At 42.9% G+C, this 16,423-nt stretch overlaps 2 protein-coding genes across 11 annotated transcripts in view; both read left to right on the top strand.

Annotated features, from left to right (window-relative positions):
• Positions 1-11,258, top strand: part of asxl2 (ASXL transcriptional regulator 2) — an 11,899-nt gene extending 641 nt beyond the window's left edge. The window contains exons 2-13 of one of the 4 annotated variants that reach the window (XM_031847301.1): positions 1,805-1,887; positions 2,089-2,091; positions 2,706-2,814; positions 3,012-3,156; positions 4,470-4,588; positions 5,659-5,779; positions 6,073-6,132; positions 6,615-6,775; positions 7,099-7,195; positions 7,304-7,409; positions 8,004-8,718; positions 9,094-11,258. In XM_031847301.1, the coding sequence (XP_031703161.1) occupies positions 1,805-1,887; positions 2,089-2,091; positions 2,706-2,814; positions 3,012-3,156; positions 4,470-4,588; positions 5,659-5,779; positions 6,073-6,132; positions 6,615-6,775; positions 7,099-7,195; positions 7,304-7,409; positions 8,004-8,718; positions 9,094-10,875 (3,501 nt within the window). In that variant the 3' untranslated portion in view covers positions 10,876-11,258. The other 3 variants (XM_031847302.1, XM_031847304.1, XM_031847305.1) reach the window with 3 other exon arrangements.
• Positions 11,259-14,710: 3,452 nt separating this feature from the next.
• The window catches only part of dtnbb (dystrobrevin, beta b), a 30,291-nt gene continuing 28,578 nt past the window's right edge, over positions 14,711-16,423 (top strand). For 4 of the 7 annotated variants that reach the window (XM_031847372.1, XM_031847374.1, XM_031847371.1 and 1 more), the window contains exon 1: positions 14,711-14,979. The gene's annotated coding sequence lies outside the window, so the exon portion shown is untranslated. The remainder of the gene's footprint in view (positions 14,980-16,423) is intronic. The other 3 variants (XM_031847376.1, XM_031847375.1, XM_031847373.1) reach the window with 1 other exon arrangement.

Below are 16,423 nucleotides of genomic sequence, written 5' to 3'. Positions count from 1 at the left end.
CCCCCCCCCCCCCCCCCAAAAGCACCTTTCCTTCAAACAAAAAAAACCCATATGTGTGTGTTGCGTCCACACAGCGCTGATGACATGTTTGTCACGATCTGAAGTCGAAGGAAGTAACCGTTAAGTAATCACGTCATGGGTAGCGCGCGGCTAGCCAGGTTAGCACGCTAGCTCCTGTGCTAACGTAGAGTTCGGCTAGCCAGGTTAGCACGCTAGCTCCTGCTAGCGTAGAGTTCGTCAACAAGTTTGTTTGATATCAGCTGCAAATTAAATGCAGTGTGACATACACTATTATTATTAAACGGAGTTCTCCATATGTTACATTAACGCCCCGATACATCACCAAGTTAATATATTGCATGCCAACGGCAGGCGATGTATCAGAATACAGTAATGAATGCTGCTAGCATTATAGCTAGCTGTCTAGCGTAGCATGCTAATGACTGCAAAATATCCAAACTCCACAACCACTATTTCATAATTAAAGCTGAACGTTATCGCTCGTGAAGACATCCACTGTTCAGTTGTGCAGTAGCGTTAGCTCCACTGAGTTTTAGGCTATTATTAATTGTTAGTAGTTTGCTCACATAACGGAGCTATAACTCTACAGATAGTTAATTGTAATACCGTTAGTTTCTACACACCTAAGTCCTGTTTTGCTGAGATGCTCAGCACGTTAACAGCAATGCGGTGGATACATGAACCGTTACAAAGTCTGTACAAGGTGGGAACTAAATAAAAATAAGTTTCTGTACTGTGAGCTTGTTTTTATTTTATTTATTGGTTTATTTGATAAGGGACAGTGCACATTAATAAAAACATTGTTGTAAATGCGCCAGAGTTAAAGCCAAGAGGCTATTTTTCATCTGTAGTCCTTAAGGCAGATGTTACAAAGTAAACCTAAAAACAGAATATAAGTTACAATTTATATTTTGTTTTTAGGCAATATTGACCCTTGACAATGCATGCACAAACAATAAAAGAAGTGAGAATATTAATAGAAGTAGTATTATCATTCAGGAGACTCTTATATTGTCAAGTACTAACAAAACATGCAACACAGAGGCTCTCAAATTCAACACACACAAAGCAACTAAAATGAGATATAACTATGTTAAATAGAAACATGGACTAAAGACCAGATTATGCTGCATTATTAGACACTAAAAAACATCCATGTCAGAGGCTCAAAACATAAAAGCATGCAGAGTATGTGAAATATATAAGTCAGTCAGACGCAGCTAAACAACAAAAGACATGCAGGTAGATGAGGGTCGACTGGCAATTTCAAGACAGACAGACAGGTGACAAATGACAGACAGACAGACAGACAGACAGGTGACAAATGACAGACAGACAGACAGACAGGTGACAAATGACAGATCAATGGAAGTTCAACAGGGACAGAACGGTGCAGTTACATTCTAGTGCTGACAGAGCTGGGTACTAACTAACAATTTCTTTAATTGATATGTTTTCCTGTTAGCTGATGTCGACGTTATTATGAATGTCATCTTGCTGCATTCCCTGTTCATGTTATAACAGTGTTCCCTACTCATAACGTACTAGTGAACCAAACATTTAGTCTATTATCTACTACTAAAGGCAAAAGCCACACGGTGTTTGTGGTGTGGATTATTCTGAGAATGATATCCTGCTCTTACAGTCTTTGTGGAAACTTTGTTAGAAAGCTTCTTGCCTGTGTGGAATCGTAAGTGTGCTTCATCATGTTTTATGACAACCACAACAACATAACTGTGCTTTTTTGTTTTGTTTTGATAATGATATTTTATTATTTTTTCAGGTTTTGGAGAAATACCCTAATATGCCCATGAGCCATAAAGAGATCTTGCAGGTGATCCAAAGAGAAAGACTTAAAGAAATAAGGTAAATATTTTCCTTTCTTAGCTTTACAAAGATAGGCGACATTATCACGAGAAAGAGAGAGGGAGGACACAGCTTTCTGCCTCTGTTATTGATTGCTCATATCCCGTACTTCCCTTTTTCTTGTTCACATAGTAACAGTTATTTTACTCAATTAATAACTGTTTCATTTCTTTTTGTTTCATTGTCACTGTTCTCATCCAGAAGGTAAGACAATGCTAGCCCCCCCCCACCCACCCCTTATCTTACAAACTCACTGCAATGCCACTTTGTTTGGTTTTACCTTTTGCATGTTATTAACAATAACATGTCCTAGGTTCAGTTGCATATACACAGTGTTGGAGTCACACTCGTATTCTACATAGACTTGCTATGATTTATAACCACATGTTGCATAAAAACATATTTATATACTTCAGTATGGTAAATTACTCAACATTATAACAAAGTAAAGGAGGTTTTTGCTCCATAGATTCAAAAGTTCAACACAGTTACATTATCCAAAAATATATTGGGGGTGCAAATTTAATGAGATAAATGATCCAGCGGGCAATATTTGTAACCCTAATCAGGTCCTCACAATGATTAGATTAGTCTCGAACCAGTTCTACTCAACTGATTCTGGGTAAAACATTCAGTAAATTGCCCACAACGCCACTGATGTGAATCTGACCTGAACTCATACATGTCCTCCTGACGCATGGTAGCAATTTCTCCCCAGATATCAGACCAGCCTTTACCCTTCTTGCGTCTTTCTCCCAGCTGTTTGACGTATTGAGGAACAGATGTGTAATTTGCTTCTTTTTTCTTTCATGATCCAGTGGAACCTCGCCGCTGGCATGTCTGAACGCAATGCTGCACACAAACTCTCGTGGAGAGGAGGGCATCTTCTACAAAGTCCCAGGCCGAATGGGTGTCTACACATTAAAGGTTAGTTAGACATAAAGCAGCTTTACTATTATGTAAAAGATCATTCACGATGTCGGTGTACTTCAGGAGCAGGAAAACATAATTGTTGGTAAACATGACATGATAACCAAAGATAAATATCTTCACGCTCTTATACTTAAATCATGCTTTGGCTGAATTCTATGAGTATGACGTGGGAATAACTGCTCTTCTTTTAGAAGGACATCTCCGATGTGGCGAAGGACATGTCCGAGGAGGGCTCTGAGGAGAGCAGTGACGATCTGTCGGACTCCCAAAGCACAGAAAACAGCAGCAGTGCCCTCGCAGCAGGAGAGGGCACAAGAGGAAGGTGGATGCGAAGAGGTACAGGATCATTGCATATCACTACATCCCTTAAGTAGCTCCACTTTAAGAAGAGTTTACAGACCATAATAGCTTAAACACATGAACATTTAATGGAGATGTTAACAGAAACTATAGTGCATTACTCAATTTAAGAATTTGCAAGAACTTAAACGTCACCACTACGTCATAGCTAAACGTTCCTGATGGTAGACCAATTTTGCAAGCTAACTAATATGAAATACCACCAAACTACAATGTTCAAATGAGCTTTATTTTCAAGCTCCGTCGACAGTATTAAAGAATAAAGGCTTGTCAGTAGGAGTGAAATATACTCCGCTCGCCATCAACAGCAGTCACGATGCACTAAGTAAGGACTGCAGCTCTACTCATTAGTTCATTTTTGCTGGTTGGTTACCGCGCTCTGTTATGACAGTTAACGCCCCTTCGCAGCCGTTGTGAAAAGTCATTGCGGAAACACAGGAAACCGGCTGAAGAAGCAGTATAAGAGGCAAGCATCAATGACATCGTCTCCTCACAAAATAGTTCCTGGAATACACTGAGCATCAAACATGATGAGAGCAAAAGGTGGGTTTTTATCTTTTCAGCAAACAGGCTGTGTCCATGACGCCTTTCATCGTTAATTGTCAGCGGAGAAGCGGCAGGCTGCACATGGCGGTCACGTCATGTGCAGTTTTTGCTCTTTCGAGCTCCTGTGCGGTCAAACCATCTCATTGTGAATACCTGACTGCAACCGGATTGCAGAGCAAACTTTTGAAGAATGATCGTCTCTTCCAGTAGAAACTATTTTGTTTTCCTCCCGCTGTGCTCTCACCGACTCTCATTATTTCTCTCTGCCACTTGAATATTTTAAGTGACTGTTAAAACAGGAAACTGTATTTTCTCAGCATGACCTGTGACCACTTCCTCATTATGCACAAGTTAGAAACTGCCAAGCAAATAACCTTGGTTTATATGCGAGTGGGAGGACTCAGATATTGTTTTATTTTTGAACTAATCAATGCAAAGAAGCCACAAAGTCAAATGCAAATTAAGTGGCATCGGAAAAAAGAAACGAGTGGAACTGCTGCAGTATGTAGAAAGATAGAATTAGAAATATAGAACAGAGAGGTTGCTGTGAACAATCTTCCTATTGAGACGTTCAGCCCATTTTTAGTAATATGATATTTTAGCAAGGTACTGCAGTCTGCTTCTTTGTGCAAGGTATTGGTTTCAGTTTCATCAAAACAAAAGCATGATGTGATAACGTCCGTAAACCACCCTCAGGAAGTGTATTTTCTCACATCTGTTGTGTGTACTTTTGTATTTCGTAGTTCCCTCCAAGCTGCAGTCACAGCCGTCCTCTCCGCAGCCTCGATGCTCGTCGCCTTCGGTCTCCACCAGTAAGCTCATCTCTCCCTCGCAGAAACACAGCAAGAAAGCTTTGAAACAGGTACAGACGGGTTTGCTGTTCCTTATTGTTTATTTCTTGGTTGTGTTAATAACAGCTTTTTAGCGGAGTAAATACTATGTTCACTATTTGTGCAAACACGTCTCAGATGGTGCACGAGTTCCTGCCACACCCTCATGTACATCCCTGCCACCCCGCGCTGCAACACACACAATACATGTTGTACTTGTTAAATTCAGTAATATATTCATGTTGTTTTACTTGCATTCACTAACAATGTGTAGCCTTTTTAAAGGACACTGGTACTATTAAATCAAAATACAGTTCTGATCTGAATCGGAGTCTCACACCTCTAATCCATGTCACAATACGTCGTCACTCTTCTCTGCACAGTTCACCACATTTCTCTCAACTGTTTTTCGCTGACACGTTTTCTGTAAACGTGTACATAACCCACTTTGGCTTGTAAGCAGCCACAAACTATCCTTCCATTGCCTGCCTGTAAAACATCTTGTGCTGATTATTTAAAAACAATGAGGCGGCAGGAAAAATGCCTTTAGCTGGTTTTACAGTATGAATGTCCTCATAATCCACCCTGTTCAACATTTTTCCTATTTGCTGCTTTGTGCTTTTTGTGTTACATTTAATTAGATTTCACTTGATTGCACAGATTGTAATTCACTCCATCTGTGCTGGTTTGGAACCTTTTTGTTTTTGGCTGTGTAAGACCAATTTGTGTTCATTTATTGGGCGTAGGAAACACAAGAAGGTTGCGATTTGGCAAAAATATTGGCGCCGGAGAGACTTATTGTGTATTTTTCTTCTTAAAACAAAACAAAGACAATCAGCGGACTGTCTTGGATTGCTTCTTCAATCTGTTGACATTGTGCTTGTGAGGCGAGCAGACTTCTCGACAGATCCACAACGCAGAGTTGATTTATGCTTTCGTTATGCAACCTATGTTTCATCGCTGCACTGCTATTTAGCCGTTATTTAACCAGGCATGTGGCCCTGGGGGAGTAGTTGCAGGGAAACGGAGGGTTTCATACATTCACACTCTTTTTCTCATACTGCTGGCCATTTGTTCCTTTCCTTGTTTTGCTCGGTTTCAGGCCTTGAAGCAGCAGCTACAGAGAAACCAGCGCAGACAGGGGGGAATGCCAACCACCTCCAGTCCTAGACTGCTTCTGAAAACCATCAAAGATATGGCTGACAACATCACTACAAAGACTGGTAGGTGGCAGCTATTACATTGTCAAATACAATATGAAATGAAATGAAATGAATAGCAGTCACTTTGGATATTATATATAATTAACGCTCATTGCACGATAATCCACACAGTTTTGACGCTAAATGACTGATGCAGTTCTTATGGCCTGTTATTACTTATCACTCATAACTACACAACAAAAGGCATTGTACTATCTCCATCCAAACATGACTCATATAACTGGCAGCATCCTTGTGGAAACAATTAGATCTCAAAGCTTTTTCTTTCTCCTCCTCTCCTTCTGTCCAAACAGACTTATGCCACCCGGTCGTCCCGAGGAAGGTTTCTCAGAGGTCCGGCCGCCTCGGTGCAGGTAAGTCACACATCTGCTTTAAGTTAATCCAGCGGCTGCTCATCTTCTAGATTTCTACCTTTTTGTCAAGAACGCCCGGAGGGAATTTCTTCAAATTTGGCGTAAATGTCAGACGTGCTGCTTCACCTTATTCTTATGTACTTATCTACTCTGACTCTGTTTGATATGCAGGGTAGGGAAGTCAGACAGTATCTAGACAAAAGGAAAATGTAGAACAAAGCAAACCTCCATTCAAATCGTTTAAAATAACCTCACAGTTGGGTGCAAACTTATTTCTGCCCGCTTGCCCGGACTACGATGGAGTGAACTGCATCTTTTAAAAAGGGACCAAGTGAAATGATCCCACGTTAGCGGAACAAAAGTGTTAAGAAGGAAAATGAATGACACGACAACACGTGAGAGTAAATTACTCAGTCTCAGTTGCAGGATCGGCATTGCTTCATCCGTCTTGGCTTACATCTGTTTCCTGTTTTACATTGCAGGGCAGCTGAAACGTACAAAGTGTAAAATAGATGTGGAAACGCCAGACTCCATTTTGGTCAACACCAACTTAAGGGCGATCATCAACAAGCACACCTTCTCCGTCCTGCCTCCAGACTGCCAACAGAGGCTGCTCAAACTTCTCCCTGAAGTTGACCGGCAGGTGGCTCTACAATTATACTTCTTATACGTTTGTTGCATTATCAAATATACTCGGTGTACTAAGTGTTGTGTTATTGCATGTGATTTCCCATCTCTCCTGTGAATCGTCGTATAATGTGTTAAACTATCTCGCTAAATAGTTATTTTCAAAATGTTTTGAAACGCATCTGCACATTTTACACACAGCCAACCTCAGTACAGCATTTATTACTGTCCGCTGATTCTACATGTTTAACTGTGCACCACAGATGAGAAGCATACGTCCATGTACTGATGCAGTGATGGTGATGATGTTAGTCATAACATTGTGCCTCCTCTCCCCAGGCCTGCATGGACGGCCTTCTGAAGGTCACTAGCTCTGCCTTGAACAACGAGTTCTTCACGTCGGCGGCTCAGTCTTGGAAGGAGAGACTGGCTGAGGGTCAGTGCAAAAATAACTGCATTCAGCTCATATTCAAAGAACAATTAAGTCACCAAGGTTCAGTGCTACGACACAGAACATGTGTAACATATCCTTTTGTCTCTACAGGGGAATTCACTCCTGAGCTGCAGCTACGAATGCGCCAAGAAATAGAGAAGGAAAAGAGAGTTGAGCTGTGGAAGGAAGCCTTCTTTGAAAACTATTATGGGGAAAAGTAAGTCCTCCTCCATGATATATTATTTATTCATTCACTAATCCAGCTTTAGAGAAGTTGGACGGCACATTGTTTTTCCAAATGCCCAAAGACTGTTCCTTTCACATTAAAAGCCATCTAGGACCTACAAACAGTAGAGAGTGGCGATCTTACCTTTCCTGAGGATGTTTTTCTTCACGTCATTGACACGATTGTACGCCTAATCTCATGTTTGAAATGATTATTTAGAGCTGATTGCGATCCCTAATAGAATCTAAACACCATCCTCTTCTCCCTATCACTTTACAGAAGCATGCATTAACACATTAACACAAATGTAGGGAATCTGAGTACTTTTTTTAAAAGTGAACAATAACTGCACTGCAATGCTTTTATTCAGTGATCTATGAAACAAAACTAGCAACTTAATTGTTGATGTTTGTCCGTTTTGAATCACTGTCACTTTAAAGCCCTACTGAGTGTGTGGTCCTAATAATTCCTTCAAAAGCTTAGTGTTTTATCAAACATCTGTGTTCCTTTTAAGAGAGAATTCACTTAATTTATGGATTTGGTTATTTAGTTGTCTTTCTACCTTCCTCTTCTCTCTCTGTCTAGTTCTGGGCTCAGCTTTGAGGAATCCAAACAGCTGACGAAGGCTGATGTGAATCAGGAGTCCCCGCCTCATCAGACGGGACCTGCCGCTCAAGCACCAGAGGATCCCAAGGGCGGCGAGGACAGCAGCCAGAGCGAAGCTGCCGCTGCCGCAGTGAAAGACACCAAGCCCACAAAGGAGCCTCCGAAGGCACAGGCTGCTCAGAGAGAGCCAGTCTCCACCAATGAGCCCATGAAGACACGGCGAGCGCAGTACGCTGAGGACCGGAAGTTGAGTGCCGCAGCACAGCCGGGGCCGACACCTGCAGTGAAAACGCCAGAGGTGGAGAGGCCGGCCGAACGGGCCGCGGCAGGTGCTCTGCCTGACAAGGAGCGCATGGAGGAAGTGAAGGAGGAGAAAAGTGAAGTCCCCCAGTCGCCTGTGAAGAAGAGCTGCCCACCACCGGCTAGTTCAGAGGTAAACGAGGTGCAGCCGGTGTCTGTGGTTAAGCCTGCTGAGGAGAGCAAAGAGGTCACCTCTGAGCCCAGTGGCCCCTCAGAGCCGCTGAAAAGGAAATCTCTCGGTGAGATTGGGGAAGAATTGACACCAGAGAAAAGGCCCCGTATGTCCTCAGTCTCCTCACTGTCCTCGGTCTCCTCTGTATCTCCTCCAGCGACTTCCATATCTAGCCCTGCGACACCAACTTCAGCAACAAATCAGAGGGTTCCACCGCTCACGGTAGGAAACTCCTCTGATTTATGTATCTATCTCTTGAGTATCCAAAAATAACTCACCACTTGTAGGCTGGAAAGGTGGCTCTGACAAGTTTGTAGTTTTCTTCTTCTTTGCAGAGTGCGGCAGTCACACATTCACAGTTGGAGAGGCATGTGCAAAGAAATGTGTCAAAAATGATCAAATGTCCGTAGAAATCTCAAACCCCTCCTGCATTTCTCTGCTGTTGATCTTTATTATCAGTGTATTCCAAACAGTATTAGCTTCCCAAATAAATCCCGTAAATCAGCTACCTTGCTATGTTGTGGAGAAAGTTTCATTTACTAATATATGCATCTCTTGAAGTATTTCTATAACATCTCCTTTTTTTTTACTCTGCAGATCCCAGTGGCACGAATTCTTCCCGTTCCTTTGTCCCCGAATCAAGTCTCCCCGAGGACTCCCCTCCCGGCCCCGCTGAGCAGCCCAGGCCGTACCGGTGCTCGCACTTTGGCCGACATCAAAGCTAAAGCTCAGCTTGCCCGAGCGCAGCGAGCAGCGGCTGCCGCGGTGTCATCTGCATCGAAGGGAGCGGTGCCGGGCCCGGGGCCGGGGGGAGGCGGCGGTGAGCGGACCCAGCCATCGCCCAGCACCAACCCAACGTCCCCACAGGCATCGACCAGCTTACCGGCCTCCAGCAGCAGCAGTCGGACCAATACACCTCCGTCTCGCCCACTGGACTCTTTTGGCCAGCTAAGCCCAAACTGGTCTCAAACCTCTTACCCCAGCAAAACTGATGAAGAATGCAAAGGTCCTTCTGCTGGTTCTGTCAGTGCAGGACCCGATAGCATTCATATGCAGCACACTCCGTCACCCGTGCACGCTCTGAAGGAACAGGAGAACCCATCGCTTGCTGGATCAACCAAGACCAGCTCCTGTGTCCCTGCAAATAACCCGCTGGTCACTCAGCTTCTGCAGGGAAGAGAGGTTCTGTTGGAGCAGATCCTCCCGAAACCGCTTTCCAAAGTGGAAGTGAAGATGTCAAACGTTCCCTGTGGTAGTAAGGGGAAGACGCCACACTCTGCTGAGCACAGGGCTGATAAGCCGGTGTCCCACCAGTTCAGTACAGCAGGACGAGCAGGAGTGGAATACACGAGACACCACAGGGAGCTTCCTGACAAGGAGACTCAGGAGCAGATCCTGCTGGCTCTAATGCAGAGGAAAGGCCAGCAGAGCCAGCCTTATGGTGCTATGGGACCTCAGCACAAAGTCCATCAGCTGCTGCATGCAGAAGAACGTCAGGACCAATCCAGGATTTCGGTAGGATATCTGGGTCGAAAGAGGATGCCCAGGCCTGCCATGACGGGGCATTACCTGCTCAATGTGTCCACATACGGCCGGGGACCGGAGAGCAAGAGGCTGCAGCAGTCTGTCATCCCCAACGTGTCTGTGTCCACTTTAAAAAGGGAAAGCACAGAAGAAGAGGAAGAGGAACCTGCCAGGAAATGTTTCTTTCCTGCTTCCGGGGTTAAAACGGAGCAGCACGGATTCTCGATAACCAAGTCCGATGAAGCAGCGAGCATTCAGCATTGCTCCAATGTAAAGACTGAGCCCGGATCAGAGGACAGTGCAGCCGGCGGCGACAACAACAACAGCACCAGCGCGACAGCCAAAGACACCAGCTCTTTTTCTCAGTCACACCGAAGGCACCTCGAACTCCGCAATAGCAACCAAGGGAACTCCCAGCCATATCTCGCCCAAGTGGACCCCATTCACCAGCGGCAGTCTGCCTTTCACACCCAGAGAAGGCTGGATAATCAGGAAGCGGTGGCAGCGTCGTGCTACGGTGGCACTATCAGCATGTCTGTACCTCACACTCTGAACCACAGCGCCACAGGCGTCGGCTCTTCCGCGGCCTCGTCCGAGGCGGGCGGCGGTGACGGCGTCATGTCTTTCTCGGTGACCGTCACCACCATACCGGCCGGTCACTCGTTAGACCACGGCGACCAGGGCGAGCCCTCGCCCGAGCAGTCGTTCATCGAGGGCTCCAACATGGAGGACGTGCAGTCCAAATGCTACTGCAGACTGAAGGCGATGATCGTGTGCAAAGGGTGCGGAGCCTTTTGCCACGACGACTGCATCGGCCCCTCGAAACTCTGCGTGTCCTGTTTAGTTGTGCGATGATATGAAAGGAATAACACTCGGAAGAGAAATCCTGGTTTGATTTGTATTGAAGCGAGACACGAAGCAGGAGCGGGTCATTCCGAATCGATCGCTGCTGCGGTGAAGCGCATTAGCCACACTCACAGATAAAACAACCAGCATGTGGCCGCTGTGGGGAAGGATTTACACTGGATGCTCTTTTGTTTCACCAACATCGATTTCAAAAAAAGTTGTTTCGTGCAATTTTTGGATAGAAATGTCAATCAGTTCTCAATCAAATGAGTAGTCTGTCAGACGTGTGACCAATATAAAGTCAACGTTTGCACTCGGCTAGGATTAGTGTGATATATTTTTTTAAATAAATATATCTGTATATATATATATATATATATAGATATATATATCTATATATATATATATATATATGTATATATGTGTAGTTAAAAAAAAAAAAGGAGGGAAAAATGAATGTTGCTATTTTTGTAGAACATAATGACTGTTGTGTTTAATACTGACACTTTTTATTATTGGGCCGAATCAGTTGTGGTTTTAAGGCAAAAAAAAAAGGGCGCTAATGATAATCATTTGTTGTAGAGTACCTCCTGGCATTTATGCACGCATGGCAGGAAAGTGCAGCTCACAGTAACACTGTTTTATATAAAAACTGTACATTTATTACTGACCACACTCGGATTCAAGAAGTAGAAAGAACGCGTATGGTTTGCGGAAGAGAATATAAATAGAATTCTGAGGGATGACTCGTGAGGATTGCACATTACGTCGATCTTTGACTAACAGTTGAAAGGCAAAGCACTTGAACGCTACCTGGATCTATGGTAGTAACTGTGTACTTACAATCAAACGTTGGGGATAAAAAGAAGAATAATCTATATATAGAAATAACTTTGTTGCTTTTGGGAAATTAAGATCTTTTCCAGGTCTAGAGTCACTTCCTACTGTGTGAACCTTCATTTTCTCCCCAATGAAAGCCAGTTTGTAGATCTTGTCTCCCATGAGGTGAGGTTTGTCATGCTTGTACGTCTGTATTGACAGATCAGCAGTGACAAACAAAACACTCAAGGCAAAGGGGAGAAAATGAAGATACTTTAGCTTTGTCACTGTAAATATTTGCCTCTTTACGGTATATGCCTAGATGTAGAAGTGTATTTTATTTTATTGGTGCAGCACACATTGCTGGAGTATATCCTGTTTTATTACAAACTTATTTTGAATGTGGAAAGCAAACGGAGGAGAACAGTACGTGATGCTAAAACGCTAAATGCTTCATCATAGAATGATTCAGCAGAGCATGCTTCAGTTTTACAGAATGATCCGGAGGTACAAGATGACACTGATGAACAGAGTTTAACACTTTTCAATTTAAATTTATTTAAATGGCCTTTTTCCAGAGAACTGAGAGCGTCAGCCTCCATTTTAATGTGGTATGAAGTACCGCAAGCACACAATAATACTGGATCGTGTTTATATAATGAGCTACTACAATGTGTACAATGTGTGCGATGTACAATGATGAGTCCGCAATGTTAACACAGTATGAATCCTTACTGTGCCACATAGTAACATTCAAACTGTCGGTGTGAAGCGTCACCTCAGCAGGTGTTTTTGGCGTTCGTGCTGATTGCAAATTAAGACGCATCAACTTAATTCAGGCTTGTTTTATAGCAATTATGTTCAAGGTAACAAGCCAAAGTCACCTTTTAAAGAAAGTAATATTGTAATCATAAAGTAATATATTTTAATTAATATATTTTATATTCAAAAAATCTATTTGCTAATTGTTTTTGAAGATCAACAGGGTATTTACTATAATAATATATTGGCTGTCCGTTCTTTCCTATGATTTAGTTTGGACTGCACAGGCCACCATACAGAGAATAACTTGACTTTTATAAATCAAATTGCCCAGGTATCAATATTCTGTGTGGCCCAGCATTTGTTTATGGATCCGTTGGTCTGTATTTTTCCATAGAGTTGTTGTCGTATGCATGTACCTTTGTGAGCTGTCTACGTTTGTGTCATTACCTTATGGGAACACAAAGATGTGTTTTTAAAGCAGCATTTGTAGGTCAGTGGATTAAACAAAGTCCATTTTTAAATGTATTTGTTATTAAACGGGGGCTTATGTCGTGTGGAAAATTGATTTTAAGATTATAGGGCTAGAGTCAGGAGAGCTTTCCACAGATTTAGCGTAGTCATTTCACTAAAACTGGCGTACCAGTATTTGATTTTGTTAACACAAATTTAATACATCCCCCCCCCCCCATAAATACTTAGGTCTTATTTGGTTGAATGTGATGTTAGGATGTTGTATTTACTCATGTAGAGTTGGGGACTGGATTGCACTGCAAAAACAATTAACAAATACAATCAAACAACCCAAAAGGCAGCTGAAATCTTTGTTAATAAGGACTGAAACGTGAGTCAGGCAGCCGTCCCCATGAAGTTACCTGTTGTGTTCACAAAGCATTGTCCACAACGTGTCGTGGGCAATCACCACCATTTTTAAATGTCAACGTTTATCACTAGATGAATTTGTTTAACATGTCTGTGTCATTTTGTCTCCATTTAAACTCCGGGTGAATGTAATATAGTAATCAGCACTTATAAACAAAGTGTATTTTATCAGAGGTTATAGACTATTATGAATAAATAATGAAAAGAAAAGCATTTTGTGTGTGTTTCCTGGTGTTTATCTCACACAGAGGGAGGTCAACGGTCACCTGAAGTTCACTTTACTCGACACGATGAGTACTAAACTCTATGAAAACAGTCGTGGACGGTTTTCTGTGTTTAACGCCATCAGGTTTTTCTCAGATTGGGCTCGAAACTAAAAAATGAACAAGCAGAAAGCCTGAGTTTACAAATTGGAGGTGTGAAGTTTGAAAGAAGTGAGCAGGGGTTGTCTAATAACTGGACGTAAACATTCTTTTTATTTACTGTAGACCATGTTTCGTAACTCTTCTATGTCTTGGATACTCTCCAGTTCGAATCATCAGTTTAAAAAAATGATCTACTGCGTTAGAAAATATCAGTTTCTTTGTAAAAAAAAGTTCAAGGCATAAAAACATACGAAGAACACTTGGGTGGAGAATTAACGACTCCCAAGGGGCATTTGCATTTTCAATTTTATCCCAGGGTACTTTTCATAAAGCGCAAGTCTAGATTGATATTGTTTATGATATTGCAGCAACAAGCATCCACTCACCAAGCTTAAAATGCTGCTATGTACACCGCTAATGGTCATCATCTATTTTGGGATTCTGAGTCAATTTTGGGTGAATGTAGCAGCTATAGTACCGTGTTCCGTTTATCACTGCATCGCAATGTGCTACTTTTGAATTGACCCTCCACCCTTTGACTGGCTTCCTGCTGAGACTCATGGGTATTGTTGTATTCAGGGCTTGTGTTATACTCACCACTACATCTTTTTTCGTCATGTTTTGTCCAATGGACAACACATGATTTAATTGTGTTGAAAAAGATAAACTGGTGAGTATAACACAAGCCTGCAGGCTCAATACATTCTCCAGGAGAGATGCGTGCTTCAATGTTAAGAATCAGTGGGGATATTACTTAAGATGCAGGAAAAAAAGAAATTTGAATGAAGAACTAGAGATGCTGTGATGCAATGTGGATCCTAATTTTTTTCTTAATCTGTCTCTTTTGAGTCCCCCACCTTTATGAAAGTTCAATAAAATCAGTGGAATAACCCTTTAAGCTTAATTGAATCCGTTTCTTGTCTCATCTCCACTCCTCTCGTGCTGAGGATCATAATTCAGAGCAAAAAACAGAAATAGTAGTAGTGCGCCTTTAACCAGCGTGCGTGCGCACATGCGTAAAGTGTAGTAGGTGGTCGCGCATGGCATCTCCGTGCCTGCTCTCGCGCTCTGCTCTTCTCTGCCGTCCTCTGCCGCTGGGTCGCTGACGATGCCGAGCGGGGCGCTCGTATACGTTTCCGTGTGCGGCTACAAAGCGCAGTTCTCCAGACTGAAGTCGAACCGGGAGGGAGCGCGGGTTTGAGGTATGAAGATGGATCGTCCGAGCCGTTTCTCATCGCGCGGACAGCTGTAACGTCGGCGGACACGCGCGTGGATTAACCAAAAGGTGAGAGTGCGACTGTGAATAAAACGGAGGAAATGTCCTCTTTATTGATCACTTATCCTTCCCATCTGGAGCTGATGCTGCTGCTGCTGCTGATGATGAAGGGGATGATGATGATGATGATGCTCTAAACGCAACCTGCGTGATTTTCCTCCGGTAAAGGCCAGCTGCCTGCCTCTCTGTAGTCGAGACGTCAGTGAGAATTGAAAATAAAATGCAGGATTGCCATTGTTAGTTATCTCCCCCCCCTACTATATATATATATATATATACACATGCATCACGACACGCCATTCCCATTGCGGTAATAAGGTAAATAGGTAGTTAAATCGCCATTGGCTGCGGTTGTGCGGTGCCGTCGCTTCAGAAGTGCATTTTAAAGTGTTGCAGGGTTGCTCACTGTGAGGAACGAGGCTCGTGGAAACCGAGCAGTGGGTGATATCAGCGGAAGGGAGGTACTGCAGTAACCGAGTCCTTATGTTGACTCGCGTCAAAGGATGTTGTCATTACTCTGAAGCTGAAGGTGCGGTTACAGTAAAATGCACCTTGCGCCTATAATGACAACCACACAGTCTATTTGTGACCAACAAAAAAGATCTGATATCAAGATAATTAAGAGGTTGTTATTATTTTTGAGCAAATGAGTGAATGCAACGGGCTACAAATCCCATTGAGACCACACCGATTCCGGTCTGTGAATTCGTTTTGTCTATGAATTATTAACAACTTGTCTCCGTTTCCTTATCTGACATGAAACGATCAACTCCCGCATTAAACTCATTCATTTGTCATGCGGTGCTCCCATTGCCTTCCAATGCAAAGGGCCCGAGTTGCCTACTCATGGATTTTCTGCAGTTACTTCACAGGCTGAATATTTACAATGAGCCATTGTGTTGTTTTGCTGACATGTGTCTGTTGGGTCTCCCACTGCATTGCAACTGTTTTCTTCCCTTTCCCTCCCAAGTCCAGCACTGCTCCTCTGACATGTCATCTCTAATACAGCGTGCGTTGCCCATTTTAGGACTCCATTTAATATGCAATTATGCTGACCGAGTGTTTTCAATTGCTATCATGACCCAAGTGAATCCTTAATCCTGACTGAGTTATTGCCATGGTTTGCACACTGAGCTGCAGGACGCCATACGATCTTTTCAGAGCATTGCTGTTTAAGTTAGCACACACTGGTTTATTGCTGTCTTAGAATGCAGCTATAGCGGTCCATTAATTGATCACAACAACAACAAAAATAAGAAATGGCAACTATTTCAATAAGCGATTAATCATTTCAGTCATTTTTCAAGCAAGTATGAAAAAACACGCTCTGGTTTCAGCTTTTCTCTTCATTACATCAAAGTCAATTCGATGTTTTTGGGGTTTGGATAAAAAACAAGACACTTAAAGATGTCACCTTGAGCTCTGATGAGATGGTGATGGGTAAGGCTGCAAA

This window comes from Anarrhichthys ocellatus, unplaced genomic scaffold, assembly GCF_004355925.1.
Source record: "Anarrhichthys ocellatus isolate YVR2014 unplaced genomic scaffold, GSC_Weel_1.0 scaffold7, whole genome shotgun sequence".
In the NCBI taxonomy this organism is placed as follows: Eukaryota; Metazoa; Chordata; class Actinopteri; order Perciformes; family Anarhichadidae; genus Anarrhichthys; species Anarrhichthys ocellatus.
This window is presented reverse-complemented; position numbering and strand designations above follow the sequence as displayed.